Source organism: Homarus americanus, unplaced genomic scaffold (assembly GCF_018991925.1).
Source record: "Homarus americanus isolate GMGI-L3 unplaced genomic scaffold, GMGI_Hamer_2.0 scaffold22250, whole genome shotgun sequence".
Taxonomy (NCBI): Eukaryota; Metazoa; Arthropoda; class Malacostraca; order Decapoda; family Nephropidae; genus Homarus; species Homarus americanus.
In genome coordinates, this window is record NW_024741189.1 from 11,445,909 (window position 1) to 11,458,908 (window position 13,000).

The 13,000-nt window shown below is 38.1% G+C and overlaps 1 protein-coding gene across 4 annotated transcripts in view; it reads left to right on the top strand.

Moving 5' to 3' along the window:
• Positions 1-13,000, top strand: part of LOC121875696 (von Willebrand factor A domain-containing protein 8-like) — a 112,466-nt gene extending 99,466 nt beyond the window's left edge. For all 4 annotated transcript variants that reach the window (XM_042380327.1, XM_042380330.1, XM_042380328.1 and 1 more), the window contains 9 exons: positions 596-786; positions 1,195-1,396; positions 2,694-2,842; positions 3,608-3,764; positions 4,240-4,420; positions 6,086-6,291; positions 6,691-6,842; positions 9,954-10,068; positions 10,336-13,000. In XM_042380327.1, coding sequence (XP_042236261.1) covers positions 596-786; positions 1,195-1,396; positions 2,694-2,842; positions 3,608-3,764; positions 4,240-4,420; positions 6,086-6,291; positions 6,691-6,842; positions 9,954-10,068; positions 10,336-12,762 — 3,780 coding nt within the window. In that variant the 3' untranslated portion in view covers positions 12,763-13,000. The remainder of the gene's footprint in view (positions 1-595; positions 787-1,194; positions 1,397-2,693; positions 2,843-3,607; positions 3,765-4,239; positions 4,421-6,085; positions 6,292-6,690; positions 6,843-9,953; positions 10,069-10,335) is intronic.

Below are 13,000 nucleotides of genomic sequence, written 5' to 3' on the forward strand. Positions count from 1 at the left end.
AGTATATTATTTTAAGAAAACCAAGATTACAGGAGGAAACCACACACAAAAGTTTTTTCCTAGATACTTCCTGCTAAAATGGGGGGTACCTCTTATACGGCTGTACATCTCATATGCTGTAAAATATGGAACATCTTCATCTGTCTTATTAATTCCCACATTGGTTGTGAGGTCAAATGCAGTCTACCATCACCTCAATTATTGGCCCTATATTTATGTGTTATTGTATTACTCCCATTTTTTGTGTATCCTTTTCAGTCAACCTTTCCTGGTACTCTTTGTTGTGTTTGTTTAGTTCATATTATATACGTAAAAAGGTAATCTAAATCTAATATCCATTTTGCCATTTTCCCCCAGGTAAGAAGAATTAACATTCTTTAGACAGCCAGAGCAATGTTTGGAAATATTTAACATTTACTCTTTATGAAGAACTACTGTTGAATGTGACACGTGATGGTACAGAGATAACTAATCACTGAAATGTGGAAGATAATTACTGGGGTGTGCTACAGAAACTTCAAAGGACTTTTTCTCTAGTAAGAAGAATTGAGCAAAATATTTTTATATCTTTTTACCCTTTTCCATAACTTTGTAGGTAGGAGACTGCAGCCCTCCAGTGGAACAACTCATTACACTTGCATCCAAGCTGTCAATGTCTACTGACCCAGCTCTACGTTCATTGGCTGAGTCCCTATCCCTACGACAGATCATCAGAATAGCAAAAAGATTTAGGGCTTATCCAGCATTTGATCTCCACTCTGCAGTTTATAAGGCCTGCCTTGCAAGGTAGGTGTTAAATTTAGAGGCAAGATAACTGGATATGTTGAAAGTCAGTTGCATTACCATCAGGAAGCATTTAATTATGTGGCAAAAGGCTCAGTGATGCTGTTTATGAATATATTGTACCAGGAGTAAACTAGATAGATGTTTGGGGGATAGATATTGATGAGGACTGCCAAGTAGAAAACATCTGTTAAAGTAGAAATTTTTAATTAAAAAGATTCTGTATTTTATCTTGATTCCAATCATCTTGCATAATACTTAGAAGAGGCTTGAAAGAGTGAATATACAGTACAATAAGATTACAGTACTGCAATCATAAATTACTTGTTGATCTGTTGTATTATAGTAATAGAATTTTCTCATTCATTGATTAAATTACTTTGTTGAGTAAAATTTTAACAATATTATCAGGTTTCTTCCTCCACTGGCCAAGCAAGCTTTAGACTCAACTCTTGAAAATCGAGGCATTACAAAAACCAGCAACTTGGAAAACCAGGAACTGATTTGTGAAGTGGAAGATGGTGTACTTAGGATTGGCAACACTCACGCTCAGGTCTACGTGCCTGAAACCAACACCAAAGTCCCCAATACTCTCTTCTTTGACATACATCAGGTAAATATTTTTATTCATGTTTCACTTATTGTTTGAAAATCATAAACCATAAATCATATTAATAGACAAACAGTATAATTTATAGTTTGAAGATGACTAATATAATTTATTGTCAAAAACATTATTTTTTAAACATAGCCATTTCTGTGTTGCTGTACATATTTTTTCAAGCAGCCTTAACGAATTTTTTTGGGGGGAGAACAGATTTTGGAGAGTTTAATAAAGGCCTTGCATACTTATAGTATACAGTAGTATATTTTGGGATACCGGTATTGGTTGTATAGTGGTAATTTGTGTACAGTAGAACCTCTATACAATGGAATTCGTTTTTTTTTTTCTCCGGACTCTCTGAGGTGCTCCGGACCGCCCCTCTGTTCACCAGAAATATTTTCAAAAATCTGGAAAATCCAGCTTCAGTTTGGACAATTTGTGTGTTGGTATGTGTGATTGAACGTCTGTGTGTGGGTGTCTCAGTCTGAGTCCTACCTTCATACATTTCGTATCAGTGCACTGCACCTCACAACCTACACTCATTTACTTGAACTTTTTATGTAGAAAACATATTGTCTTTAATGGGAATACTTGATGGTTTTAAGAAATGGGTAAAATTACGGCATGTAGAATGACAATTTTAAGAAATAGGTAAAATTTTAAAATGCATATAAATAGAACAGCACTTACTCACTGAATACTGTTCAGTGGTCTAATCAGATATACTGTAGGCCTAACAAGAGCTTCTATGTATGAGAGCTAAGACACTGTGTATGTAAACAGGCTCAAGGTGGTGGGGGAGGGGAGGGCGGGGGGAACCAGGCATTATTGCATTCACAAGATCTATTTATTGATTCAATATTATATTCTCATATGATCAGCCTCTTATAGAATACACTACGTACTGTATAGTACAGTATTTGATATGGAAATACATTCCTAACAATGTTATTTATTACCGGTACTTTTGAGCGATACATGATGGCTTGATTTCGCTACTTGTGCACTTAGACAACTGATTAATGAATAAACCAGGGAATATGCAGGTTCATAGTACAGTATACTGTATATATCTTAATAGCTTTGTTATGGAAGGGGAACACCACAGCAGAACAGGAAGGGAGTAAGTATCTCTTGATTCCAGGTGCCCTCAAGTATAACTGGGAAAATCTTGAAAATTTGAGAAAAAAATTATAATTTTTATTTTTTTTTAGTACTTGGTATTGAAAAGTAATTGTAGAGTTGTTTGTGTTGGAAAATATGATTTAGTAAAAATAGAGGATTTTACAGTATAATCTTGCTCTAGCATGTGGCAGTGTTGGAAAACATGCTCCAGGACTGGCTACTAGGTGATCACCTCCTCCTCGTTGGTAACCAGGGTGTCGGAAAGAACAAGTTAGCTGACAGGTTCCTATACCTGTTGTCTCGACCTCGTGAATATATTCAACTTCACAGGTATGTTGTTAGATACAGTGTTAAATTGTTAGCCTTCATATTTTTAGCTAGCAAAATGGGACTAAGAAACAGACTTAGATTAAGAGACACCATGTAACAGATCATGAATGAAGACCAAGTATTGTATCATGAATGAAGAAAATAGATAACAGGGATGATAACCAAAGACCGTAAATGAAGAACATGTATCATGAATGAAGACCAAGTACAGGGCGTCCCCGGGTTATGAACGAGTTCCGTTCCTGAGGATGTTCTTAAGTTGGAAATGTGCGTAAGTCGGAACACATGCTATCTATATATATATATATATATATATATATATATATATATATATATATATATATATATATATATATATATATATATATATATATATATATATATATATATATATATATATATATATATATATATATATATATATATATATATATACTTGTGTATGGGATCCCTTCTGTGCTGGATAAAATCATCTGGCATTCGCTAAATAAAATATTAAGAGTGGCATTTCTACATTGAAGGGGTTTATATGTATGTTGATCTTCATGTAAATGGTAACTGAGTGAAATCAATAGACACACAGAATTAGTTAACATTAAATACTGAGGTTTTGGAAAGAAGATTTCTCACTTGAGGAAAAATCTAGTAGAAATTTAATTTGCTTCTGTTAACATGTTCAGTGAAAAACTTGGTAATATCATTTAGCTTTGTAATCATTCCAGAGACATAACAGTACAGTATAGTTCAACTTTGCTATTATTTCAGAGACACAACAGTACAGAGTTTAACCATCCAGCCAGTAGTGCAAGATGGACGGATTCAGCATGAGGATTCCCCACTTGTAGTTGCAGTAAAGACTGGTCATGTGTTGGTTGTTGATGAAGCTGATAAAGCCCCAACTCATGTTACCTGTGTACTGAAGGTAATACTGTAACTGCATCAGATATTGTCTAACAATCTCAACACATATTTAAGTACCTGTAAAACTTTTTTCTAAGAGATGCTAATTTAGATATAACAGTAAGAGGATCTAGAATACACAAAACTTAACCAAAATATGAAACACTTTTAATATTTATGCTGTAAAACATGAGGAACTTATATTACCCATCTGTTTTGACACAGTTTCTTTCCATTCATTCATATGAGAAGGATTTTGCAGACCAAAGTGAAATTTGGTATGCAGTTCACAGCAAAACTATTTAAACTGAATTTGATAATCATATTTTCAATTCTTATTTACCAGGTATGTTTCCTGTTTAGCATGAAAATGTTTTTGGTGTTATATAATACCTTCAGTGACTTATTTTTTTATTTGTGGATGTATTTTTCACTGAACTTTAATGTACTGTATAGGGTGTCAAAAAACTTAGGTACAATAATACATGTTCTTACAGACATTGGTAGAGAGTGGAGAAATGTTGCTGTCTGATGGTCGCCGCATTGTGCCCAACACTCACCCCTTGGCTTCAGCAGACTCTCCGAATATCATCATCTCTCACCCTGACTTCCGCATGATTGTTCTGGCCAACCGTCCTGGCTTTCCATTCCTTGGCAATGATTTCTTTGGGTCACTAGGTAATTCTAAAGCTGTAAGAGAACTAATACAGTATGATATTTATTATTGAGAGAAGATTAAATTTGTTGAATTTTCTCCTCTACTTTATCTGCCATCTTCCACTGTACATCATGATGGCTCTTTTCCAACTCTCTTGACAAATAAGAGATTTAATACATTTCTGTAGGTTTCTTCTATCAAGATGTTACACAAACACTCCTTAACCTCTTCAATATGGACAAGCCACTTTTAATATTTTATTTTATTCAGCTCAGAAGTAACCCCATAAACAAAGGATTAGCATTCTTGTACTTTTCCTCTAGCCTTCTCCTTAGTCTCTCTCTCTGTATATAGCTTACCGTAAATATGTTTATATTAGTCATTTTGCAAACTTCCAGCCTTCCATGTGTGTGCACCACTTAGTACTGTTATTTATTTTTAAAATTAATTATAAGCTTTTAATTTCAAGATTCCTTACTGAGTTTCTCACATCCCACTCTTTCTATTTTATGACTAAGAATTCACCTTTCTTGCTTCCTTTGTACTTATAATTACAGAATCAGGGATTACTGGAATGTAATTTTCCAGATTCCTCAACTCAATCCAACTATTCTTGTCAAACCTAGCATCTTATATTTATTTTGTCTTCCTTATACTGATGCCATATTTCCCCAACCCTGTACACGGTACTCGAAGTCCTGCAATTCTTTTCAGTCTTCTGCAATTTGTTTTCCCTTCAGTATTACACTTAAGTACTTTCATTTCCTCTCAATCTTCATTAAACCAGTGACTTTTCTACCTCTCAGTACTGTACCAGATATTATTATTCTTTTCTGCAGCTTCCATGACACTATAGTATATAGCTTTATGAAATCATCCTTAAAATACTTGTTCTAGAACTTCTCCATCTCTAGTCCCCTAAAAAAAAATTATCACACTCAAAATTTGATTACTTCATCAATGACTTATCATTGTCTCTTGCTTGGGTAGAAAATATTTAAATCTTTCCTCTTCAGGTTTATTGGTCTTTGCTTCCTCTCCTGTTGCTCTTAAGGATACTCTAGCCCAGAACTTGATTCCATAAGACTCTTGGGTGGCCAGCCCTGACAACATCTCTCCTCCTCTGTCTAAGGGACTGATATTCTTGTACAAATTTGGCAGAATTAAAGTTTAAACTTCAACTGACCTTACTCATATTTATTAGTTCCCTACCAGTGAAGAGAATAGGAGCTAAAGGGTACCTTGAAGACATGTTATTTACATAGTAAATTGTCTCTGCACCTTGTCTCAGTACTCCAGAGTACTGTACTCCCATTGTAAATTTTGTTCCACTTTCTTTACTTTGTAAAGTGTCACTGTTACTAATTCACTGAAATGAGAAAATAAGTAATTCAATAAAAGATTCAACTTCTAAAGGTTTTTTCATAAATTTAAGTGCAAGTACATATTTAAATACACAATATAATGTAGTGCAGATACAGTTGATCCTAAGTGATGAAGACTGAAGTTGATGCCTTAATGTTCCTTGATTTGGACAGAAATACAGAACAGTTATCATTATACAAGCTTATTGTGAAACAATGGATGGCCTTTAAAAGTTGTGTATTTTATTAAGGTACTACAGTACTGTACATGCAATTCTGCAAGCTCTTGTAATATAGGAATAACTGTTTAATATATTTTAGGAGACCTCTTCAGCTGCCATGCAATTGATAACCCAAGTGTGGAATCAGAGATGTCTCTCCTACGTTCATACGGCCCAGATGTACCTGAAGACATCATGCGTCGTCTGGTGGGAGCATTTAGCGAACTTAGAGATCTAGCTGACCAAGCTCTTATTCAGTATCCATATTCAACAAGAGAAGTTGTCAATATTATTAAACACCTTCAAGTAAGTGACATTTTCTCTCCACAGAGCCTTTATGGTTATAGATAAGAAACAAACTAGACAAGAACAAATTAATCAAATGGACAGTACCAGATTTTGAATTACTGTACAGTATTATGATTTAGAAAAACAATTGCAGCAAATATAAAATTGTGAATGTAATCCTGCAAGAGTTGTAACTTAGATCCCAATACAAGCTAATACCGTACTGAAATTGTAAAGATCTACGTAGCAAAAGACACTTCTTTACTAATATGGTCTTATTAAACAGTTTTTTCATAGAATTACTCTATCTCCAAAATGTAACATTTTCTCATTACATATTCTCCAAATACCCTTTACTGTATTCACACCAATGTCTTAAATCTGTCAACAAAATGTCTAACCTGTTTGTTTCCACAGGAATTTCCAAATGATGGAGTAGCAAGTGTCATCCGTAATGTGGTGGATTTTGACACGTGGTCGGGTGATGCCAAGGACACACTCATCCGTGTCATGCACCATCATGGTATTCCTGTTGGCACTTCTCCAAATAGTGTAAATCTAGCAAAAAAGTAAGCATATCTTGACAATTTTGATAAAAGATTAAAAAATTTGAGATAATGTTCAAACTGAATGGTTAGGGATTTCCTTACTGTCATCCCAAAATTTTCAAGTGGGGTTGGTGGAAGGGCCAGCTCAAGATTCCCAAACTGTATAAGTATATTTTATGGACAGTGTAATTCATAAAGGTCTACTGTTTATAAATGTAAAAGATATGCAAAATAAAGAACATTAGTGAAGGAGAAACAGGAATACAACTGAACCACCAACTCTCTTGGATCTCAAAATTATAAATCATCAATTTGTTGTATGCTTAATAAAAGGTAGTAGTAGTATGTTACATTTACAAATTATAATAGATGAGAAAAACCAGTGATATACAGTATTATAATTAGTCATATCAACCAGTTGGGCATATTCAGTGAGCCATTAATCCGAGTTAATTTGAGTAAATAAATATATTCAGTGAGCTTATGTAAAATACAATATCCTTTTAATTTTGTTTATCACAAGACCTTGGTTTAACAACCTTGTTATACCAAGATTAACAATACCGATATTCATATTTCAATGTGTGTAATTTTTCTCTCAGGTTTTGGAGTTTTATGTCATTATTCCTGAAATCCATGGATTGTGTTCTTAAAACTGGATTTGATATTAACTCAGGGAAATATATGTATAGTCCCGGCCAAAAGTCCTGTGTCAGGCACTTTTTGCTAACCCAGTTATGTGGCAACATCAGAGACACGCACGCACAAACACACATGGCGTGTGTTAGAAACCCCAATTAAGTGGGGAGGGGGTTGGTACAGCGGGTGGATGAGTGGGCAGGTGTCCACTTGCCCGATCCCTCACAACAAGGGTTTTATGACTGAACATCACGTGTTTCCCTTGTTTCCTGGCTTCTTTAAACTGGTCCATTTGCTGTAGGCTGGCTTTTGTTGTACCTGGGCAGAGGTCCTCGTTGACGAAGATAGTGGTGCCTTTCAGCTTACTGCGTTGATAAAACACTTTGTCATGGTCAGAGGGGGATGAGAATTTTGTTATGATGTCGCGGGGGCGGGAGGAGTTGGGTTTCCCGACGCGTTGAACACAATCAAACTTTACTTCAGGACGTTTAAAATGGTCATTCAGCAGCTGTGAAATTTTGCGCTGGGAGACTCCCAGTTCACTTGGGCATCTTCGGCGACTCCGGCAATCCTGAGGTTTCGCTGCCGTATGTCATCCACATAATCCACCCGGTCTGCTGTTGTCGTCAGTTCCATTTTGAGCTTGGAATTCTCCTCGCTCAGCTGTTGAACTTGGGTCTTGAGTGTTCGGTTCTCTTTAACTTCAACGTTCAAATTTGCTTGTAAGTCACTTTCAGGGGTATTTCCTTTTGCGAGAATTCCAAGCTTCTTTTGATCTCACTTACCGGTAGCTGGTCAGTGAGATGCCGGTCAGGTTCTTGTAGCTTTCTGGTGGTCTCCTTATTCATTTGTTGTATGATGTCCTGTATGAGAGTCCGTTGGACATCCATTATCACATCAGTCAGCTGTTGTTTCATGAAATTTGAATGTTTGGTACTAGCAGTCAACTTAGACATAATGGAGCTAGTGAGGGCTGAGTAGCTGGCAGTAGGGAGACTGTCAAGTTGTGTGGTCAGCTGGGGTGGGACGGTGGGGGTGGACAGGGCTCAGATTACAAGCCACGGCACTGAGGGGAGCTTGGTGGGCCTACACCTCATTTCGTACACATAGATTCACCAGTAAATTGACAAATATATCTACTTAGGGGGATCACAGATAGATATTGTACTGGTCAAAACACTCACTAGTCACTCACGAATCAGATTTCCAAGAAATCAGACTGGGTAATCCTGGAAAGACCCTGTTTTCTACGAAAAACACGGAACTCCCACACACGTCCCACCACACACACACACACACACACACACACACATACAGGGGTGTTAGTTACAGCAGTTTGAAGAGTCTGGTAATTTAACAGATCTTCCCAGATCAAGACAGCACTAGACTGACCAGAGAGGCAGACAATGTGAGGATTGTGGCAGACATTCGCGACCATCCTTTCACCAATGTGGTGCTATGACAGAGCGGCTGCACTTGGAGGTTTCAGCAAGGACAGTTAAGTGACGAATCCATGGAATTGAGATCCACCATAGGGTCTCTGCTGTCAAGGAAAGGTTCAAAGAACAACACTGGGTTGGGTGACTACAGTTCCCTGAGCAGTTTGTGGGAGAGGACTTGGACTTCTGGGCAACCACGGCCATCTTCACTGCTGGAGACCTGATAAAACCCATTACAGCCGGCAGCATGTTTATCAAGAAGCCAGGAAAGGCCATGTGACCGTAAACATGTGGGGTTGGATCAACCTCAACAGTGTGGGCGAGTTGGCAGAAATAATATGTTTTTTCTTTCTGCGTGTGTGTGTGTGTGTGCGCGTGTCAGTCGGGGGAGTGTCCACATTGTGTTTTCTGTTTTCTTTCAAAATACTGTACCATAGAACCCTGTAATATGTAAAGTTAATATCTCAAATGCGGCACTTGATTATACTAAAAATGGTACTAAGATTGTCATTGAAATGTGACACTGATGATATGTAGGAACGAGAGGAAAAATTGGCTTGAGCACCTCACTCCTGCTGCCCTGCTGCCTGGAGCCATCACCAATCCTCTCTCTTATCAGGAACCCTGTCTGCTATGACTTGAAATTAAGTATCTCTTTATGCAGGGTTTTTTATATGACACTCACATAAGACAACTTATATCACTAATACATGGTGATAATGCGCACATAGACACGCCAGAGAATGGATTGTTCACACGATCGAGGTGTCTAGTAGACGGTGTAGTGATGTGTGTGTGTGTGGGGGGGAGGCATTTCGTCTGCTCGCAAATACATTGGTTCTCATCATTCAGTTTAGGTCGAAATAATTACTGTATTAATGGTATTCATTGGTTTGTTCCTGACATTGTTGGCAATCAAGGCAAGAGCATCATTTTTTTTTTTCGCACTTCATAAATATAAAGTATAGACATTGTTTTTCAAAAATACTAATAAAGAAAATGATATACCAGTATCACGCTTGTTTGACTTACCTTGATCTTCCTGACTTGTCAGACTACCGCTGCCGGAGCCCAAGTTGACTGGTATGTGGCAGGTCGCCCGTCAACGCCCTAAAGGCAAAACTGCTCTTATCCAACTTCCTGTTGAGTCATCTTCTATTAGATTGAAGGTAGGAAGAGTAATAATGTATACTTATTTATGAAATTGAAATTAAGAAAACCTCAAAGCAGATGAAACATTTAAATTCTCAGTTGATGACCCTCATAACACCAATGTGTGATTGCTTCTTCAGAAAAGTAAGTTACAGTAAATCACTTCATGGTGAAACAGTAATAAGCATTGTATAATGTCTTAGAAGTATTTTCTGCAAGGAATATTGATTCTAAATCTTGTTTTTACTATTCAAGACTAATTTAACACATATACCTGTTTGCAGGGTCCAGTTCAATTGAGTGTATTCCACCAGCCTGTAGATGTGACGGAAGCTAGATCAGCTGTTTTCACAGAGCAGCAGAGCTACTGGCCTCTTCCACTGTATGAAACAGCTCTAGTAACAGACATTGCTGTCAGTCCTGGAGGCACACAAGATCCTCTTGATGACTGTGTGCATGTAGCCACTGTGGCACCTGCTGCTGTATATTCCTTTGTTCCCAGAGGAAGGAAACACCCAATGAAACAGGTACTTCTCCAGGATGTGCTGCCACGATATCGTTCTGCTTACCAGCCAAGGCTGCGAATGTCACACTTACCAAACAAAAATCTACTTATCCATGAAGAGACTTCAAACACTCTCATGACTGTAGACATGGACACAGGTTCAGTGACTTGCGTGCAGCTCAACTCCATGTTTGAAGCTGCAGCTGAGACATTGCTGAAGAGGCTGGGGTCAGGGGGGGGAAATCAGACGTTTTTCCGTATGTGTAAGAACAAATTAGAACAATGGCAATTAACACTCTGGGAAGTTGGTGGAGGACGATTATTATTCATAAATCTCCTTAATGAGACCCTCCACACAGTTACTTTACCAATCATAATGTCTTCTCTCCATTTGCTAGATGGAACCTATCAGTTGCTAGCAGTTGATAAAGATGGTGGGAAGTGGTTACTGAAAGATAATATTAATAATTTTGTGCTTCATCCAGTAATCCAAACACCAAATGAACAAGATTCTAGCTCTTTGAATGTGTCTTGCATTGCTCCACCTGCCCTGAGTGATTTTGTTTTGTCATCAGCACTCGGGCAGCAGATTAGTGCTCCCAGTCGTCTCATGGTACCTCCCGATGCCTTGGCTGCTGTTGCTGTAGGTTTCCCAGAACTTGATGCCAGTGAGAATGAGATCTATGTCTGGGAACGAGAAAATCTTTCTCTGAAGACCTCTCCGACAACCAGTGACCCAACTAGTTTTACCGTTCTTCTAAAAGATGCTGGTCAGGTTGTAAGAGCTGTTGACCAAGCTCCCAAGAATGCTTTTGAATATGACACTCAACCTTCAGGAGATGGTTTGTTTCTGGAGATAACAGATTTAGTGAACCATAGCTTGAGTTACGTTCCTGTTCCTCGTGCTTCTCAGTCGTCCCCTTATTGGGCTTGGACTGTGTCATCTCGAACATCTCCACTGTTCCTTGCAGCAACCAGTGGTCAGGGAATAGCTACTGTTGACTCTGCTGGAGTTGTACGACTTTGGCAAACAGGGAGTGTTGGTCTTCAAAAAGCCCTTACAGAGTGGCGCAAAATGATTGGTGAGGACACTGGACACCTTAGACTAGAGTTTGATCGTTTCAGTGGTGAGGATACCACTGAACCCAAACATGGAAAGGAAGATCCTTCCAATGCTCCACACGTTGGAGGAAATACCTGGGCCGGTGGCACTGGTGGACGTGATACAGCTGGTCTTGGGGGTAAAGGAGGTCCATATCGTTTAGATGCTGGTCATGATGTTCATCAGCTATCTCAAGCTGAAAAGGATGCCGTGCCAGAGGAAGTGAGACGTGCTGCACGTGAAATGGCACAGAAAGCCTTCAAAGAACGCTTGAGAGAAATTAGAATGAGTGAGTATGATGCATCTCTGTATGAAAAGCTTGCTAGCGGTGTAGAACAACAAATCCGTGCATTGCGTGGGATATTAAACTCTCTTCAAGCTAAAGGGAAGGAACGTCAGTGGCTTCGGCACCGCACCACAGGTGAATTGGATGATACTAAATTAATTGAAGGTTTGGCAGGTGAGCGAAATATATATCGGCAAAGGCGTGAAGAGGAACCAGAGGTTGGTGCCCCACAAAGTCATCCCAAGCGTCTTCGTTTAGTTGTTGATGTGTCTGGATCAATGTATCGTTTCAATGGTCATGATGGTCGACTAGAACGTGAACTTGAAGCTACACTCATGGTAATGGAAGCATTTGAAGGGTTTGAGAATAAGTTTAAGTATGATATATATGGACATTCTGGTGAAGAAGCTGCAGTACCATTAGTGGACTGTAACAGTGTGCCCCGTAACAACAAAGAACGTCTAGATGTCTTGAAAACAATGCAAGCACATTCACAATTTTGTCTCAGTGGTGACCATACTTTAGAAGCTGCAGTGGATGCTGTGAGGCACATGGCAACTGAGGAGTCAGATGAAAGCTTCGTAATCCTCTTATCCGATGCAAACCTAGACCGGTATGGCATCAGACCAAGCGAGTTGACTAAAGCCCTTACTGCAGAAAGTACGGTCAATACCTATGCAATATTTATTGGATCTTTAGGTGACCAAGCAAACAGGTTAACTGAGGCTCTTCCTGCTGGACGTTCTTTTGTTTGTCTAGATTTAACAAAGCTTCCACAAATTTTGCAACAAATCTTCACTTCAGCAATGTTAAAATAATTGTAAAATATGCCACTCTGTTATTATAGTCAATTACTAGGAGAACTTTCATTTGATGAAGATATTTATGAACTAAAGTAGTTACAGTAAAAAAGGAAGAATACTGTACTGTACTGCCTTATAAATATTACAATTCTTTTTTATGGTTTTAAAGAATTTATTGTGGTACAGGCATTCCCCAATTTAAAAAAAAGAGTTCTGTTCCGGAAAACCTTCTAATAAATTGATTTTTCATAAA